General features: G+C 42.0%; 1 protein-coding gene across 4 annotated transcripts in view; it reads right to left on the reverse strand.

Moving 5' to 3' along the window:
• tle2b (TLE family member 2, transcriptional corepressor b) overlaps positions 1-21,086 on the reverse strand; it is an 81,695-nt gene that overhangs the window by 26,238 nt on the left and 34,371 nt on the right. For all 4 annotated transcript variants that reach the window (XM_026160277.1, XM_026160275.1, XM_026160276.1 and 1 more), the window contains exons 4-5: positions 20,459-20,503; positions 739-801 (exon numbers count right to left, since the gene is read on the reverse strand). In XM_026160277.1, coding sequence (XP_026016062.1) covers positions 739-801; positions 20,459-20,503 — 108 coding nt within the window. The remainder of the gene's footprint in view (positions 1-738; positions 802-20,458; positions 20,504-21,086) is intronic.

Raw genomic sequence — 21,086 nt, forward strand, 5'->3', positions numbered from 1 at the left:
GGAATTATTCACTGGCAAAATTACAGTGAAAATAAAGTGAAATACAAATGCAACACTGTCCAGTTGACATTAAGCCTGAAACTGTGGGACTCAGAGGCAACACTAAATGTTTTTATCCAACAAATTATGGATCTAACTGTATATAATACAGAATTCTGTCCAAGTGACAACATTCCACTGAAAGTTAACGTTCCATTATCAATATGCTTACTTTAAAATGTAAAGGATTTGGATGAATTAACATCTGTGTAGCAAATCAGGATTAGTATTTAAATTCTTCAACTGTTAAATGTCCTGTATGCCAGCGGTCCCCAACCCTCGGGCCTCGGTCCGTGAGTCGTTTGGTACCGGGCCGCGAGAGTTGCGGCTCAGGTGTGAAATGTGTGGTTTTCAGGGTTTTTATCGGTTTTCAGCATTATTTTGTTATCGTTTTTATCGTTAACTCGGTTTTCCTGGGTCTTTTCACGTGTGTTATGAATAAATCTTCTTTTTTTCGGTACCGGTACTAGTTTTATTTTGTTGTATTTATCTGCGACACCTTAAAGGCCGGTCCGTAAAATATTGTCGGGCATAAACTGGTCCGTGGTGCAAAAAAAGTTGGGGACCGCTGCTGTATCCAGTATATGATTTCTGATATTCTGTGAGGAAGTGTCTGAGGTATGAGTGGTTTTCTCCCCTTTTTTGTGCCAGCATGTTGCTTGTGCATGTGTAAATGTCTCTGGCTGTAGTAACACTTACCTCTTGAGAGAGGAAAGGGATGATCTGAGCACAGATGGCACTGAGACGCTTGACAATCTCCGCCTGTGATGGAAAGAGAGAGAAATGAGAGTGAGAGACAGAAGGAGAGAGTAGTAGGGGATATATAATCATGTTGCATATTGCAGGATCATAAGTACACAATGAGCACAGAGCATATGATACACCTCTACAGCACATTAAGCCTTTGTTGCATTTAAACACCTTCTTAATGAGCAAGAAGTTCTGTCAGTGACATTTCTGTGAGACTGAGAGAAGAAACATGTGGGGGATTGTGTGAGCGAACAGCAGAGGTGGTGGGATGGAGGCAGCATTAGAGCTACGCTCATCATTTGGGTCTTTTAGCACCTCCACACTAGTTTCACTCAGCTTGTCCTCACGATCCAACAATAAACATACGAACATTCACAGAGAGCCGAAAACCTCAGAAAATTCCTCCCGAGCTCTCCACCTGTCTCAGCCGGCTATTTCATGTTATTATGTTTGTCCATTTCCGAAAACTGTGAAAATTCACGAAAATGCTTTTTCTTGGTCCCCTTATCCTCCATCCATCCATTCACACCAGCAGCAATAGTGCCCTTCCTAAGAAAACTGCTGCCCACACACACACACACTCACACACACACTCTACACCAGTGCACACAAACACACAGAAACAAAAGCACACTCCCTCTCAGCCTTGCACACAAACACACACGCACAGTGAACCTCTGCGGTGTGTCTAATTCTATCTGTCTGAGTGCCCTCAGCCTCATTTTGTTCTCTTCTTCACTCAGCCGTTCTCTCTTTTTCTACAACAGCTCTCACACTGAGCCATTATTACCCTATTCATCCTCTTCCTCCCATCCCTCTCCCCCTCTCTCTTCCTCTCTCATCTCCCTCCCCTCAGTTGCTCTCTTTGTCTATTTCCCCATCTTTCTATTTTTCTATATTATTTCCTCTCTTTTATAATCTGTCGGCCCTCTTTTTCCCTCAGCTGCTCTTATTCTTCCTCTATAACATCAGTCGCTCTCATGTTTTCGGTGATTTTTCTCCAACAGTCTTATTTTTCCCCCCTTTTTCCTCCATCTGCCCGTCCTGCTTTCAGTCTCTCTTTCTCTCTGCATCACTTCATCCTCACTAACACATGTTGCTGGCACTTAGAGGCGTTGAAGAGGAATAGATAAAAGACAGCAGACGTGGCAATGGAGGGCAGCGCAGGACTGACGGGGCTGTGTATGCCATCATACAAAGGCTCTCAGAGACACGCACCATTCAACCAGCCTTTCGGTTACTCTCAACGAGGCTTCGTAAACAATTAGCACCAGACACCCGGCTCAGTTCCAAGGACAGACACAGCTTCATGCGTGTGTAAACCTATGCATTCATGTGTAGATGACTGTGCCTCAGCTCCTTTGGTGTATTTCTATAAAGCATGCGTGTCTGTATGTATGTGAGGACCACAAAGAGTTAGAAAGAAGAACTTGGCAAACCTGAATATATTTTTTATAACTGGAAGTAGATTATCCGCCTGCTGCCAATGTGAAACTTTTACTACATTAAACTCAAGGGAGTCGTTCTTCTGTATTCAAGTGGTATCTGTTCATCTGAAACCATGGTCAGTCTGCTTGACTATACTTTAGCCTGTTGCTCGTTCAATCTGTCCAACTAGATCGCAGATGGAAATAAATCAAAGCACTCGTAATAGAAGCAGGGAAATAGAAGCAGGGATATATTGAAACATGAGCATTTGTACAGTTCTGCCAATCTTTACTTCTTTAACACAGCCTGAACTCTCTTAGTCAAGCTTTCTTGTAATTTCTTTAGGTAGTCGTCAGCAATAGCTTCTTGAAGGTCATTCAAAGCTCTTCCTTGGATGTTGGCTGCTTTTTATTCCATTTGCTGTAAAGATGATCCCACACTGCTTCGGGTCTGCGCTCGAGGAAGGCCAGCCTATAACCGTTTGTGTTCCACTGTGTTTTTTTCTATCCAAGTATGCTTTTACAGCATTTGCATTGTCTGTGGGACTATTGTTGTACTTCTTTCCTGATAATGTTAAAAAAAGAAATTTCAAATTGCTGAGATGTGCCATGTTTTCAGCTAATAGCTCTTTGGGAATCACCTTGTTGGTGTAAAAATATCATTTATGCCAGTCAAACATGGCATTTAGATTCAACTAAAGAAATGGGAAAAAATGATGTGTTGTGCTAGTAACAAAGAGACTAGAGACAGAATTTAAAGTGGTTCATCCCTGGAGTTAGGTGACTTTTTTACGCTTGAATAATTCACGGGTCAGTGTTAAGAAAACATTTCCTTGAACATAGTCCGGTACAAGGACTCTTCCTCAATTTCGGGAGTGAAAATGAGAGAAAAAAAGCAGCAAATGTCAAAAGAAAAATCTTGAAAGACTTTCAGATGGCCTGAAGAACTATTCCTCAAGGCCTCAGTAAAACATTAGAAGAAAGTCTGGCTGCTTGGAAGCAAAATGTAAAGCAATAATGGGTGGCTCAAGACTGTTGCACAGTACCGTATATCTGTTGTTGCTCTGAGTTGACACGAACAGCTTTAGAAATAGGAAACAAGTTCTTATGAATTAAAAAAGATCACACTCTGGGAACAGTTTGATCCACAAATTGCTCTAAGTGGACACATGTTTGAGGATTAACTGTCATTTTGTAATTTGTGAGATGGTTCACAACCACTTCTCACTGAGTTTTTGCTAATTATGCAGGGTATAGTTCAGTACACTTCAGTGTTCAATGTTCTCCTCCATTAATTATCTTTGCAACTATGCCAGATTGCCGCTTATCATGCAACAGGTTGTGCTCAGCCATCAGATCAATTCAGATGACCTGGTTCAGTTTGGCCAGTAGGAAACCGATCTGACAGTACTGATGTTTAACCATATGTCCGATAACCAAATACAATCTGAAGGGACTGACCTGAACATGGTTGGTCTATGAAGCCACTCTTATTTACTGTCCCCATAACTTTGATCTTACGACATACAAACAAACTTTACTGGAAAGATAAAAAACAAAAGTTAAAGAGAAGATCATAAACAAACAAACTCCACGTTATGCCTGAGAGACAGTAGGTATTATAAGCACAAGATACCAATAACTGATGGGTTTTACAACTGGACGAAAGCGAGCTTGCTGAAGCAGCCTGAGCCGGGCCGGGTCTCAGAAACAACACAGCACACTGTCGTTCCACTGTCCAACCGAAGCACAGCCACCGGGGAGGACTGGCAAAGACTGGCTGGATGGAGGGATGAATGGATGGATAGATACAAAGGAAAGCAAGGGACTGGTCAATAAACACCTGAGGGCAGATACCCTGCCAGCTGGCATGGAGTCAGACAGCGAGACAGAGAAAAAAGCTTCAGATGAAACAGAGAGAAAATATAGGTGAGGGAATAGCTTTTCAATCACAAGGGCAAAAATCTACCAAAACAGTCTCCAGAATAAACAGACTGACAGAGGAAGGGAAATTGAAAGAAATGAAGACAAGGAAGAAGAAGGAATGCTGGGACAAAGACAGTCTGTTCCTGAGGACTGTTCGAGCCACAGGCATAAAAACACACATGCTCCATGTATGACGGTGTCTTCATGTAACAGACAAGCTCACTCAGTAGAAGCACACCTAGGCTTTTCATCGCTGACAGGATGCAATCCTCTCAAATCTAAAACAACTATGCAATTACCAGGCTTATGCAGGTATATTCCGCATCGATTATATACCACATATTGTAAAATACATAAATATCTACGTGAAACCACTAAAAAAAAATGTCAGTACCCTAGACACAGCACACTGTACTAAGTCACATCAAAGACTGTCAGAAACATGACATCCAGCATGATGATATCTCTGCAATTCAGCAGAAGTGAAGAGTTTAGTCTATAAAAAGACAGATGTGTTGAGCTGATGTTTCTCTTTAAAGTGGTCAGCAGCACACGATTTGACATCATGATTAAAAATCTGAATGCAAGTCAGACATACATGCCAATAAACTGTCCTTGACCCAACATTTTGGACCCACATTCAGCTGTCAGTCAGGAGGAACTCCAAAGACAGGCAGGAGGGACAGTTTCCACACCAGCATTCGGCTCAGTGGACCATAATGCAGAGGCAAGAGTGACGCTTTGAGTTAGAGGTGTAATTCTTAGAGTTTGACTGTAAAAAAAAAACAAACTCATTCTCCCGCACTTACTTTGCAATTGCTATCTGCTGCTCTCCGTCCACCCACATATTTAACCCACACGATAAACGCAACATGTTCCTGTCTGTTCTATGAAGGCTGTCAAAATGCATTCTGGAAAATGCTGAAAATGACTAACTGAAGTAGAAATAGTCCAGACAGGTGGGAAGATGAGGCTGTGCGTACTCTAAAAAGAAAATTATAACACTCACAAGATAAGCAACTGCAGAATGATGGCGTATCTGCCTATGCAATTTTCTTAAAAAAAAAAAAAGTGCAAGAGTTTGGCTTTGCTCTGACAAAGCCAAAGTTTGTTTCGTAGGGAGGTTGTGTTACGCGTTACGTGTTACAATCTGCACGCAGCTGTTTGCTTAGAATGGCAAAGCATCTTGTGTTTTTTTCATCCTGTGTAGCTTCAACATATCGCCAGACAAAGCGACGAAGACTAAATGCAGAGAAACTCAAATGAAGGGCTAAACTGAAAGTCCCATTTCTCCGAGCACACACATTTTCACTTTTGACATTAAAGTAAACTTGAGCTGGAACAATGGGGAAGCCACTTCCCTGTGAAAGATCAGCATTCAATTTGGTCTCTCAGCATGACAGCGAGCAACACTGACCGCCTTCGTCTTGCCAATAAAGCTTGGTGAATTTGAATGTGATGAGCATGGGTTGAGATTGGCACGGGAAGAGGAAGATGGTGCCCAGTGTGCTCTGGCACTGCCAGCTGTGCCAGCCTCTGAGTCCCACTATGGCTGAGCAAGCCAGCTTTGTGTGTCTGTGTGTGCGTGCGTGTGTGTGTGCATAAGTGTGTGAGTGATACCCCTCTACTCGCTCTAATTGCTCCTAACAAAAATCTCTGCCACCTCTCTTAGCTCCTATTCCGTTTCTGTTCTTTGCTTCCCCTCTTGCTTGTTGCTGGAATAGTTACTGGTTGGAAAAAGGAAGAGTGGAGCACCGAAGGCAACGGGCAACTTTAAATTGAATGCATTCCACAGTGAGCGTGGCAGATGATGCTACTGAAAACAGAATATCCAGTCATTTTCACATCGATATAAAAGGTTTTAAAAAAACTGTTCTGTGGTGACAGAAGGAGTAATGAGCTTCTGACCTTCGTAATTTATACAAGTGGTGGCTCATAGTATTTGTAAATCACAATGAAAGCTCATCTTACTGCGTTCATGGCACTAAAGTTGTTCTAAAAGCATCGTATACATTTGTGCAAGTTTTTGCAAACGTATGCGTTTTGCGAGTGGACTCATAATCATTCAAATACACTCTCTACTTCCAACACAAGATAACAGAAACCAGTAATTGATAAAGTAAAAGATCCAGTTTATTTAAAAAAAAGAGAAAATCCTCAAAATTTATAATATTATGTAATACTAAACACATTTTAATCATCATCGTTTGGCATCAGAGTATCGGACTCCGGTACTCGTCCGATACTCCGGTACTCTTCGGCCATTGCCCGCTTGATGAAGTCGATCAGTTCATGTATCTGGGCAGTGTGATAACACCGGACGGTGGCTCGGAGAAGGACATTGCCTGTCGGCTCGGAAAGGCAGCATCGGCCATGCGCAACTTGAATCCGGTTTGGAGATCGACCACCATCTCGATATCATCTAAAGTCCATTTGTTCAATACGATAGTTGTACCGATGGCTATCTATGCGAGTGAAACGTTGTCGACGGCAACAATTATCCGACGACTGAATGTTTTCCAACAGCACAGCCTCCGACGGATTCTCAAGATTTCGTATCGAGTTACCAACGAGCACACTGCCTCACGACCGCTAGCGGACATGGTATTGGAGCAACGATTCCATTTCGCCGGTCACGTTCTTCGCCAACATCGGAAACGATTACCGGAGATAGCCATGTTGTGGAGACCCGCCAAGGGGTCACGGAGCCACGGACGACCAAAACAGACATGGAGATGGTCATTCATTGAGGACCTGAAAGCGGTCGATCTTTCATGGGACGAGGCTGAAGATGTGGCTGCAAACCGAGCTCGTTGGCGATCCCTTGCCGCCCAATCCGCCATCCAGCGCAGGAGGAACTAAGTCTAAGTTGGTATCATTACGAGCAGCAGTGTGGTGACTTTTGAGGGTTATGGTAAATATTTGTAGCCAATGACGTACTAATCACCCACTGATTGGGGTGGCAGACACATCGCTGTTCGGTGAGAACAACCATTCCCACTTCCTCCCTTTCAGTACCCCCCCACCTCCTCCCCATATTTCCTCTTTTTCTCCAAGCAATCAGCCTTCTTCTTTATCTATTCTGCTGGCTCATTTTTCCCCACTTCCACGGTGTCTCTCTTGCTCTCTCCCTCTGTTTTCCCTCGGTGCACTTGGCTCTGCTCTTTTGCTCTCTCTCTGCCCTTCTTCTTATTCTCTCTCATTTCTCTCCCCTTCTTGCTCCATCTCTCTGCCCTGTTTCTCTCTCCCAGAGTCTCCCTCTACCCTCCTATTTTCTCTCTCCTCTCTCTCTCCTCTGGGCAGCGTGCCAGCTCCTCTTCCCTGGCACCCAGCCAGCTCCTTTCCTCCACTTCGCCTCCTCCACCCTTCACTCCCTTCCTCTATCCCCCTTGCCTCTGATTGATGGCCCCACTATTCTGGAAGGAGAGGAAGGGAAACAGAGAAAGAAAGAGGGAGGGGGGCACCAAAACACACAGACACATACACCAAAACGACACACATACGAGCATGCACGCACCCTCGGAATTGTGCATATCGCAACTGAGCCCACAAGTACGCACACAAAAGCCACCGCGAGCATTTGTGCACGAACATACACACGGACCGAGCAACAAGAGCACACAGAAAACCAATCTAAACAGAACATAGGAGCACGCATACACAGAGCTGTGTGCAGAGCAAGCAGCCTCACAGCATGGGACCGACACCCGCACACTTGCTCCAGCACATACACACAGGCACAGATTCAACCTTCAGTGCAGAACCAATGCGAGATAGGCAGCGGAGCGGGCAGCAGAATCATTTAGAATAAAAAATACAGACAGACAGCTCACTTCGACTTTCTCATGAACACACGTATCCAATCATACATGGAGGTGCCACACAGTACGAAACATGTACTTGCAAAAACTTCACACAAAAGGCACATAGATAATTTCGAGACGCACAGATGCACGGTCCTTACACCCTCTATGCTTCTGAAATACACAAACACACAAACACACACACACACACACAAGCCTGTGACAATGAGATTCAAAATCTCTGCCTTGCAATTGTGGTTGAAATTTGATCGTTTTCTAGATCTTGCGCTCTCTGACTCTATTATACACTAAGCTATTAGTCATATTCACACTGTGCCAGCTCACCAGCTTGCATTGACAGACTGCATACGGCTTCAAACCCATGTCATCCACAATGCAATCAGACACAAAGTAGCCAGAGTAGCAAAGCTGGCTGCAGAGTATGCACGCATGAAAAGGCATTCAAAGACGTGCGCATCACACACACCGACACCTACATATACGCTAATGAATGTTGCTTTTATGTATCTCATTGTTGCCGGGTCTGTGAGATGCTGAAACATATGCTCTATGGTGTGGGACACAGTTTCTTAGATTTAGCCTTTTTATTTTTTCAGCATCTGCTTAACAGTCACTCTATACACGCACCAGCCACTTTATTAGGTATGCCTGTTCAGGTGCTTGTTAGCGCAACTCTTCAATCAGCCAAACTCATGGCAGCAACTCAGTGCATTTAGGATGGGGGAGAAAAGGTGACTTTTAAACATTGCATGGTTGTCGTTGACAGACAGACGTGTGTGAATATTTCAGAAACTGCTGATCTACTGTGATTTTTCTCCACAACTACATCTAGGGTTTATGAAGAATGGCCAAAACTGAGAAACTACTCAATGAGAAGCAGTTCTTAACTGCCTTGTTGATGTCAGAGGTCAGAGAAGGCAACAGTAACTGAAAACACCACTTGTTACAACCAGCAGAAGAGCATCTCTGAACCGCCAACATGTCAAACCTTGAAGCAGATGGGCTACAGCAGCAGAAGACCACAGCAGGTATCACTTCAGACACCAAAGAGCAGGAACCTGAGGCTACGATTCACACAGGCTCACAAAAAATTGGACAACAGAAAATCAGAACAGTCTTGCCAAGACTTATGAGCTTGCCTATAGCGGTATTAGTCAGTATAACAACAATCACTTCACAGACAAACTTTGAATTCGTTTTGCTTGACTTTTCTACTTTACTTAAACTTTAGAGTCTAGCCGTGGTGCTGAAGGAAATCGAATTCAGTACAAAGACACAGCCATGCTTTACGCTAAATGTTTATATCAACATGCTAACGTGTTGATGTTTAGCAGTTTAACTTGACAGTACTTAAATTCTTCATCCTTTTATCAATTTGTCTAGTTGCACTTCTGAAGCAAATTTCTTTGCGATTCATTTAAAATCGGTTGAATCATTACCTCCAAAATAACAAATGTCAATCAATCAAAGTTTATTTCTATAGCACATTTAAAAAGGACCTGTGTTCATCAAAGTGCTTCACACAAGTGCCGGAACGCAGGTTACAACAAAAGATAACAAAAACAGTTATAGTTACAGTAACAGTTACAGTTATGTAGCACAAATGCAGACCGGGTGGAAGTCCGAACTAGATTAAACAAGTGAGTTTTTAAGCACAATTTAAATGATTGTATGGATTCGGATGTGTGAACATCAATAGTTCGGTTTGGGTGCGGCAATTGCAAAAGCTCAGTTCCCTCTAGTCTTTCGTCTGGGCCTTGGTTGCACTAAGAGCAGTTGGTTAGAGGATCTGTGCTCTCTTGGGGCGATACAAGTCGATGAGGTCAGTAAGGTAACTAGGCGCCAAGTTATTTAAAATTGTAAAAGTATACAAAAGGATTTTAAAATGTGAACTTCATGATGAGTGAAAGATAGTGGAACACAGAAATATCATACTTTTATTATTACTTTGGTATTTAAAATCAACGTCTCACTCATTGTGCTACAAGAATGTCTTTAAACAAAACAACGTGAAGCAAGAAACATGAAGCAAACACCAGAATATGTTATCTATAGTGAAAACTACAACTGTGTCTTCCGAATTTAGCCAGCTTATTTATTCCAGTTCAAGCACAGGTCGCTGGCACAACATACAGCCCTTTCAAATATATATGCACATGTCAAAACACACACAGACACACACACAGAATTATAGGCAATATAGTCTGTGAAGCAACCAGAGATCCTCTGCCAATGTGACAAAGCTATTACGCTAAAAGGCTAGCTCCCTGGGAATTTAATCACATGCTTTTATCTTTCAACTCATCTTTCTTTTTCTTTTTCACTGTGTTTCTTTTTCTCTCAACTTCTACTCTATCATTCCTAAAGGGCTATATCAAACTAGCCAGCTCTCGCTGTCTATGCTTCATTATTCACAAATGAGCTCTGCAACACATGTATACAAAAGCAAACACACACACGGTTTGAAGAGAGAGAGAGAGAGATAAGGAAAGAGAGTGTGAGACATCAAAGCTTTGCACATGCGCGCGCACACACACAGGGCACAGATGCTAACATGTTAAAAGAGGAGACTGCTTATACCACCACTATCAAAGAGAGTCCAAACACAGACGCGCGCACGCACACAGACACACAAACACACAAACAAAGTCATTTGACCTCTCCAAAGCTTGTTTCAGCTGACCCACATATCCAGCCTCATCTTAATCCAGCCCTTCAAATAAAACCACTTTAAATAAAAATCTAACCGCAACCATGGGATTATGCACTGACTGGGTGGTGAAAATGAAAGAAAAAAAATCTGAGGCACAGGAGATTGAAAGAGTGAGACAGAAGAAGGGGAAAAAAGGAGGAAAAGAGAGGGAAGCCCAATCCTATTATGAACCAAAGCGCTGAGATGATATGAAGGCATCTCCTGCTCACACTCTCCCCCCTTTTTTTCTCCTTCTCGTTCACTCTTCCCTCTCCCCATTGAGATGAGGATTCAGGTCACAACTTCAGCCAAATATACCACACACACACACACACACGCATGTGTACAAACACATGCATAAAAAGGCCAGACAGCCCGGGCTAATTAGGCTGGAGGATGAGCGCATGCACACAATTTTTTACACGACGCAAGCAGATAAATATTCTCCCATGTGATCTCTCTCTCCTGCTTGTACTCTCTCTTAATCTTCCTTAGTCCCCATTTCTGTTTTATTCATCTTCTCTGTTTATTTCTCTGCTCAGCCTCTTTCCTGTCTTTTTCTCAGGTTTTCCCACCACTACTCGGCTCGTTTTTTTATTCTTTCACTGCTGAGAAATATAAAATTGTTTACTTTATAACATAACCCGCCACATAAATGGGAGTACAAAAATGACTGGGAAACTCGCTGTTTTCTCTCACACAAAAGCGCGCCTACACACACACACGCTCGCACACACACACTCCCACACCCTCGGCCTCATATGTGTGGTGGTGAAATGAAAGGAGGGAACAGGAAGGAAGGACAGCCAGCTGCTTCATCTGTCCTCAGGAGTCCACAGGGGAAACAGTCTGGCTGCTGAGCATCCTGACTATCAAACACAGCCTCCTATAATATCCTGCCTGCTCTGTGCACCACACAATCTCTTTAACTAGAATCCTGAAACACTATGTAAAGGCTATATATATGTATGCATCGCTGATTCTTATAATATGCCATATATAGTGCGGGAATCTGGCATTCTTACCGACGCTGCTCTTTATTGAGGGGAAATGTGTGCTGAAATAACGTAGCGTCCCCTTCGTGCCGAGTATTTATTTCACTGAGTCTCATCCTGAAGTTCAGGAACCAAACTTCGGAAAGATGACTGGAAAGACGCTGGCCGTCGGTCTACTGTGTAATTTTTATATTTTAATAAGTATTTGAGGTTTTAGGTTTGGTTTCCTAAATTCCCAGCTACTAATTTTAAAGCTTTTATCTCACGCTGTTATTATCCTAAATGGCTTAAAATTAGTAACCAGCCAGGGGTTCACTCCAGCTCAAGGACACACTGACACCTTTCACTAATGGGATGCTCTCGCTCACCACTTGGCCACCTTTTCTGCCTCTTAGCCTGTAAAATTATTACAGAGGATATTTCAAAACATATCTGACAGTGGAGGAATTTAATGGCAGGGCCACTTATATGACAGGTATATAATGCAGATTTATTTTTACTTGCTTGTAACATGGTTGTAACATACATGTAGTCACGCAGAAAAGAGGAAGAACCTGTAGGATAAAACAGGTGCTTATTTGTTGCTAATAAACACTACTTAGTTAAACTGACCTCAATATTTAATGAGTTTGGTGCAGACGTCTTTTAAAACGGCTGTTAAAGGCTTGCAAACATCACACTGTAGGGTTACACTGCGTGTGAGTGTAACCGGAAAGCAAAATACAGGTATTTGTAAGAAAAAGACGAGTTGGTAAATGCATGTGTTCTGCCATGAAAGCAATGTATTGTATGCACCATTATAAAAATTCAGCTGTGACCCAGCTTTTAACTTCACACTTTCCTCCAATTTCCTGCTGTTTAATCCCTAATTAACTGCCCTTGCTGCCCAGTAGCCTTGTGTCGTAGCATCGCGTTCTATCAGGCTGTTTAAATGCAAACAAATAAGCAGTTTCAACCCCAGCTTCCCAGTGTGAATAATTTTTCAAACGTCAAACTGGTTAAAATTGTTGTCACGGCTCAGTGTTGATCCTTATGTAAAAATCACGGATTTCAATCAGCCGACCACGCAAGCTTGACTCATAAAGGCTGCTATTTGCTTCCTTAGGATATTGATTTCTAAATAAATCAGGCAGACATTTATACACACCTAAAAGCAGCGATCATTGTACATGCATAATCATAATGAATTAACGAGATCAAGTCTCCCAAATTGGAGTCAAAGGCAGGATTTTCCTGTTTCCAGTGATAAGATTGTGGAGTGACTGTTAGGGAGGAGAGCGGCTACATGATGCAACATAAGCTTAGGCCATGTGCGTTTCATCCACTCCTGCTTCCTTTCCAGGTATAATTTAGACACTAATGTGTGGAGTTTATTTTTGTTAGGAAGGAGGTGAAGATATAGAGGCAGTCTAAGGCTGAATCCTGGAAGTCATCTGAGCTTCTTTTTTTTTTTTGCGAGGCACTGTCAGATCCCGATCCAGTCATACAGAAACACTTACCCAGGCAGTTACTGAAATGCTGCCACAGCCCCTGCAGACCCCCTGGGTTTTCAAGGGGACAGAACCCCAGCAAAGAAGCAATAGAGCCTACTGCTGAAATCGCATATTACCACTGAAACTGTGAGGATGCACCGTTCAACGCTGTACTACAAAATAGAGGAAAGATACATGAATATGTTGTCATTTTCAACCCCCAAAATAGTCTCAGTTAGCCAGCTTATAGTGCAGAAGATGCAGTCTGTTTAGGAGGCGGGGCGTTTCTCTGCACCTAGCACCATCGACCACCTATGTAGGTATCACAGGTTTACTGGCATTTCAGTGATACACTCCTGTATACACCTCAGCATACCAGCACGCAAAGATTGATGTGCTTTATGTTCGAGTTGCACAGCTAATCTTTGTGCCACTTTACATTACAGCTTCTTCAACAATTAATGATCCGTCAAATAGACGGTTTCACTCACTGGTTGATTAGAATTCTGGTCTTTGCAGACATTTTGACTCAGCATAGCGGGGAAAGGACTGGTGAAATTAATGATGGCTGAGTTCCAGTAGGAGTTCCAGTAAGTCATTATAGTGACAATCACAGGAACTTCTCCAAGTGAACTGTTAAGACAAACATCTGCCGTGACTGGTTATGAGTAAGGGGAGAGAGGCAGGACAAAGACACACAAGACATTTTTACAGCTAATCTCAAAAGTAGAGAGGGCGTCTGTCTCCCGTTACTTACATCCCATCCTGTAAATCATATAAGATGGGATGCAAGTATCATCTTGTGTTCAAGTCAGTCATTTTTGATGAACAATGAATTGAAGGAACAATAGTATATTGCTTGTGAAATGGTGGCGTGTCACGTTACTGCCAGTATTGCTCTTTTTCGCTCCGGTTCAGTTCAAATACACGACATCCGTTCAAAATGACACTTTTATCGACTGAGACTGTGTCTGTCCAGGTTGTTCTTGTGACTATTTTAGTAAATATTTGTATTCACGTCATCATAATCAAACCGTGAACTTCTAACCTGTGAAGCTTTTTGTCTGCTAAATACCAATAATGCGTGTAATGCTCACCGTAGTTATGAATCTTAAGCTGCTGGTTAGTTCTGCTGCGATTGTCTTTTTGCTACAGCAAACAAGTATTGGCTCTATCTTATTAACCTCCTGCCTTTCACATTTTCACAGTCTCCCAGACTGCACTGTGCTCTTGTGGGAAACGAGTCTAACACAGCTTCCATCCCACCAACTTATCAATCTGCTTCCAGAATTAAGCATCAATACAAAACAGGTTTCAGTCTGTTCAAAACACATCTCAAGACATACAGCACACTATTGCATCTGTAAGCTTCCCTCTGCCAACAACTCTGAGCTCACAGTTTATGGATGAATTACAAAATATACTGAATATACATGTTGTGCACAGCAGGGGATACAGGCAATAACTACTCAAGCCCCAAAAGTGCTATATCAATGAATACAGAATAACCACGGAGAGCAGCGTAAAGTTCTCACAGCCTCCCTCGCTCCTCCTGGGGATACAGCTAGTATATATATATATGATATGATAATGGAAGTGAGATAATGTGATGGTGTGCGTGTGTGCATGCATGTCAGTGTATCCATACAGCCTAAGAGGAGGGAGATGCTACCATCGGAGCAGAAAGAAAGAACGAGGAAGAGAGTGAAAGAAAGAAGCGCAGAGATAAAAAAAGCGGTGTGAAATTTAAAGAAATGTGAAAATTAAATTGTAAAAGAACAGAAAAGAGAGAGATGAGGGGAGAAAAAAATCAAAAGAGGGTAGAAGGAAGGGTAGAAAGGCAAGAGATGACTGTTACAGCTCAATTAATGCCAGGACATGAGATGGCCCTGCCACAGATAATGACAGAGCGTGCGCTGGAGAAAGAGAAAGAGAGAGGCAATAGCAGTGATCTCGACAGGATGTTAGGAGGAAGCTGGAGGGTGGGTGGGGGTGTGTGGAGAGGAAATAAGAGCAGATACTGTTAAATCTATTCATGATTCATTATTTCGTGCTGCAGCTCAAAGCTCCCCTCCCTCTCTTGATGTCTCTGTTTCTCTCTATGTCTCCCTATTTCTGCTCTGCCCCTTTTTTTCTTTCCCATTCCCCCCATTGCTCTCATTTTCATCTCCATCGCTCCCCCTCCCCTCATCTATTCTATGAGGTCTTTATCTGTCTTTTCTGAGGCTCCATCCTTCCTGTTTACCCTCTCCTCTTTCATCCGTTCAATTAATCTCTCTCTCCTATTCTCCTTCACATCACTGCTCTCACACTTTTTCCAACATCGGCTCTCCCTGCCATTTTTTTAAAGTTTCCCTATCTCCCATACTCTGACAGTCTTTTTCTACGTGCACTTGTACTTTTATGTCTTCAGTCCCCAATTTTATAAATGATCTTACTTTTTCAAACTCTTCCACTCACTTTTATAGCCCTTCTCCCTTTGTAACATCCTCCACAACCTCTCGTCCTGTGCAATGACTGTGTCCACTTTCTTTTCTCTCAAAAATTCTTACATCTTCTCTCTTTTTGATGCCATTTTTACAGTACTTCCCTAATTTTCCGTGCTAGACCACTTTCCCTTCCACCACCTTCTTTTTATTCTATTTCTGTCAAATTGGGCTTCTCTGTTTCCTTTTCTACTCGTGATACCGTGCGTACTCTTTTGCTATCTGCTTCACATTTCCTCTCACGCCGATTCTCCTACATCTTATCCCATCCCTTTTAACCGCCCTCCTTCTTTCTGCACATATGCACTTCTCCTTCCCGCTGCTCAATCATAAATTGTTTCCACCTTTCCTCGCTCTCATATTCTGGCTGCTAGCTCTTCTCGCAGCCTTGTTCGCTGGTTCCTGACACCAGACCGTTTCTTCTTCATTACTTTCTCTCTTTTTCACTCTCATATGCCCCACTCCGGCTCTTTGGTCTCCTCCTGTCATTCTATCTTTTCTTCCCATCTCTCCTTCCACTCCTCCTATTTTCCTCACTCACTTCTCCTTTGGTCTCTCTTTGTCATCCTCCCCACCTATCATCCTCCTCCTCGCCCTCCTCCTCTCTCTTCATCTCTCAGAGGTGCAGCCAGCACCGAGTCCATTTCTTCTTTTTTGGCGACAAAAGCTGACAGTCCAGTTCTGCCTGGCTTTTGCTGCCAGCCACATTTCTCTCTCCCCACTCGCTCTGCCTCTCTTTATCTATTCTCCCTTCCTGCTGAGTAATAGTTTCCCTTTTTGTGATTAACATAAAACTTTCACTGCGTTTCGTTTGGTTTACCCAAAATACATTTAAAAGGGGGGTAGCATTAAATGTCAAGGAAAGCAAAGATAATTGCATTTCAGTGGTTGGCTTTATTTGTTTCAAGTATTATTATTTAAATATTTAATTCACCAGTTGGACTAATAAAAGCTGACATATCATTATATCATTCTCTATCCTACTGTAGTTCGAATTGTTCCTCTATGAAATAAATGGTTGCTAACACAAAACCTTCACAGTACTGCGATCTCTTTCAACTCTAGTCCCCCTTCTTGTTTTTTTTTTATCAACTCTTGCAGTCTTCCACTCTTTCTGATCGTTGCTCCTCAGTAGTTGTGCCATGTAGTAGTGTCCACTGTAAGGCTGAGGAAGGGTAGAAAGAAATATGCTAAATTTTGGAAGACTATGCATGTTAGAGCGTACTTGGGAAAGAGACTTAACCTCAAATTGCCCCCAGTGCATCCATTAAACTCTGAGTGTTTGCGTGATAGTGTTAGTTTTATATTTGAAAGCAGAAATTGTGCACTGGAAAAACAGATAATGTATGATAGCAGACCAGAATAATGATTTTTAATGAAGATGTGGAGGCTGGATTTGAATTAGCATGAAGGTGCCTCACAAGCATGTTACATAATGTCTTAAATATCACTAATCTAAGTACGTATCTGATATGCAGACTGTAGGCCTAAAAAAATCTACAAGAAAACAGGAACCAAGCTGATGAACTTTCAGCGAGGTGACGATAGCTTCATTTCTATGTCACAGTTTTAAAAAATGGGCAGTCTCACCTACTTCAAACACTGAATAGGCTGCTGAAGTATAACTGTAGTTTTCAAAAACACTACAACATAAGAGGCAATCCACAACACATCCTTACTTCACCAAAGGAAAGAGACGTATTGTGCTGCACTCTGTTCGCTCACAACGTGATTTAAGAGGAAGTTCTAGTGCAACAACAGAATGCGATGCAGTGTTTTTGATGGATGCTTTACACAAAGATCTCGACTCAAATTAATACAGCTGATTCAGATCAATCGATACATATGCCCCGTTTGCCCCTAAACATGTGTTTTCTCTTAGCTAACGACACCCAGCAGAGGATTTGGAGCACATATGTACACAGTACTCGACATGTGGAGCCATTGTTGGATGTCTTTGCGCTATAATTGCCTTGATGGCTAAATGACACGATGATTACGAGGTTGAAGTGCAGAGGCTTTCATTTAAAGGCGTTTTGGAGATTATTTCAAACAATGAGCTTCCTTCTGAAAGGCTATAACAGGCAGGTTGAGAGCCCATTGTGAAACGTGAAAATAATAAACCCCTCTTGTCTTTTCTTCCATGACAGTGTCTAAGTCAGAGAGCGAGGGAGAGAGTTAGCATGACGCAGATAGATTGATAGATATACAGAGAGGGAGGTGGGGGGAAAATGCAGGCTTCTTAAAGGAAATGTCTTTAAGGTGGATAATCACGGATAATAATTCTATCAACACGGAGAAAAAAACAGCTTTCAGGTCTCAACGTCTGTCCGTCTGCCAAGACATTTATCTCACTGTCTGCACGTCTTTCTACGTGCGGTTTGACTGTTGTTCTCTCCTGTAACGTGACACAGACAGCAAATTAGCAGCAAGTGTGGGAATTCAAGCAGTCACTGGCTCCTGAGAGCACACACTGCTCATTAGACACGTCTTCATACAGGAACACCCAGTCTCAGCAAGGACAAGTGGAAACGCTGCACAATTTACACTACTCTCTACATGGTATTCTTTACAGTGTAGGAGAACCATGGGGAATGATTTTTACACCCTGATCATATCACATGCTGCAGATTATAGCTAATCCTTATTGAGCTAGTGTCACCTGTCTTCAATCTGTCAATACCAGTTTTGTATAACATACATTCATCATTGCTAAGGTCACCGTTTTGTGCCGGTCAGCTGTCTCTCACGAGTAATTATATCTTCTTTCATTTGCACACATTATTCTTTGTTTTACTTTATAATGATCAAGCAAAACATGCACACAAATACACATTCATAGGTTATCATAATTTTGAGATAACCGATGACTTTTTCATTCATACAGAGATTGCAGCGCTTGCTTTTGATGCATGCACAGGTATATTGAGTATTCCATCAATTTTCCAATGAATCAAGTGATCTCATAAAATACTTTTGTCTTATTCATGAGCGACACTAGTTATTAGTTAGTCAAAGAGGAAAAAACGAAGCACTCACTGGTTTTCATTTGAGAAACTGCAATGTGTCCAACATCTGTCCACAAATACTAAACTCTTTCGTTGTATTTAATTGCCATATTAAAATCTTTTTTTAAAGAAAACTTTTTTTAAAAACGCAAAAATAAATAAACAATCACAAGTACAGTGATGTTAAATAGAATAGTTATACATAGGACCGACACAAAGCCATAAAATAAAATACTGACAATATTTATACGTAGAGTTGGTGTATGTTCATGTGTATGTGTTTCCTATATTTTATATTAACTACATGTGCAAAAGTAATGTTACTAAAGCCTTAAAATAAACATGGTTTAGTACACCTCATGCCCCCCTTCAGGCTCACCCCTGCATACTGCAGTGATAGTAGGACCCCTGATATCAGCCTTGTGTGTAAACACTGTGTGTGCAGACAGACACGTTAAACTGTTACACAGTGAGAACTGAGCGCTGCAGAGTCGCGGTTTTAAAGTATCAAAGCAAAACTTTTAAGTTATTAAGTTACTCGATGAATCGCTGCAGCTCCAAACTGAAATGTTGGGCAGTGACCTTTACTAAAATTTCAGCCTTTTGAAACAACTTGCTACGTTTGGGCTGATTATTAGTCTTCATAAATGAGGAGGAAAAACTGGGATCACTCCGTCTATGGAGCCTGTCAGTAACCATAGAGCGAAAAATCTTTCAAGGCCACTTTTTACTCATTTACTAGTGACAGAGCAGCTGTGAGGTTCTGAAATTAAACTCCAACATGGCCGTGGAGTATTTGAACTCTTAATCAAATTATTGAACTTTATTAATGCATATTTCACTCCTTCTACTGTAGCCAGTCTGAATCCAGCAGCTGGGTTTTCTATAACCGTGCTGCACCATTATAGTCCTTTGTGGAGTTAAAACACAAGGAAGAGCATAACTAACATCATATGCCTTATAAATGGTACCCAGCTAAATTTTCTTATTCATAACCTATCTACAGAAACACAGCTGGGAGCTACATATATTTAGTTATTGCTTTCATTGCAGTTTTAAAGAGCAATAATAGTAGTAGGAGAAAAAGATAAATGGATAAAAGGTTTCGCTTGGTTTGGGTGTTTTTTGCAAACTGACTCTGACAGTAGGTCAGCTGGATGAGGCTTACTGAAATTTCTACGTGCGACCCCAGCAGGACAAATTTACGTGGACCATCTGCAAAGAGCCCCGAGATAATACAAAAATGTCCGATATCTTCAGTCAGAGTAGCGTCAGCATAATCACTTCACAAACACTTGACTGTAGCTTGCTGTGTGCTTTACTACTCTAGGAAACAGACGGTGCTTGTATTTTAACAACTCTGTACTAAGTAGCAGGCAGAGTTCACCTAATGCTTTGAGGAGAAAGGCTAATCTGCTGTGCAGGCTCTCCATTTACAAGCACACGAATAAACCAAAGCGTGTGCACAAAATCATTTAAAATACGGGAACAAATTAACCAAGATGTGTGAACACACTCCTAACCACAAAATACCCCAATGCCTTCCAAATATATACATTATCAGAATACTAATATCATGCAAAAATTCAGTCAAGAGAAATATTTGTGTGTATTTATATGCAAAGTACATTTTGAAGTGGTGGTGGTATGCATTAACCAGCATTACAACCATACATTTAACCAATAAGTGTCCTATTTGTTTGCATACATAGAGGTCGCAAGAAAATACAGTTTAAACCCAGCCACATTGCTCTGTACACATATGAACGGCAACCAAACACACAGCAACAACCTGGAGGTTGGAAGAAATCCAATCATACTACATGCAGAGTTTCTTACCTGCTTGTGCATCTCAATGTTGAGACCGTAGGACATCTCATAGTACTGCGGAGACACACACACAGAGACACACGGAGCTTTGTTAGCATTTTATTCACAGCCCACGTTAACATTCATTCTTACACAAAATCTCCCATTGAACAGCTGTTGCTCGGCACAGCCGCATATGCTGCTGTTTGTCACTGCGGTTTTAACGACAGAAAGAAAACGAGCGCGCCAAAAGACGGAAAAGATGAAGAGCGCACATGGGATGCACAACAAGTGCGTGTCTGTCTACGTGGAGGTAATGAGATATTTTTGTCTCAGTGTTACACGAGCATTTGTATGTGCGCGCGTGTCGTGCGTGTGTCAGGGTTTCTTCCTTTTAACAGTTTGACTATTTGTGCACAGCTGCCAAATGAGCATGACATTATGAGTGTGCTTGTGTGTGTTAACTGCATGTTGTTTTCTCTCACCGTTTGTGTGGATGTTGGTTTTATGCGCACGAACAGCTATGCGTTGTATCCAAATAATAAGACTCTGTGAATGCTTACTGTGAACATATTGTGCTCGGTGTGTGTATAGTCTGTGTGTCAAATACTCTACAGGCACAAAATCTCTTTCCACACCTTGGATTACCATGAAATAT

The sequence above is a fragment of the Astatotilapia calliptera genome, chromosome 23 (genome assembly GCF_900246225.1).
Source record: "Astatotilapia calliptera chromosome 23, fAstCal1.2, whole genome shotgun sequence".
NCBI lineage: Eukaryota > Metazoa > Chordata > Actinopteri > Cichliformes > Cichlidae > Astatotilapia > Astatotilapia calliptera.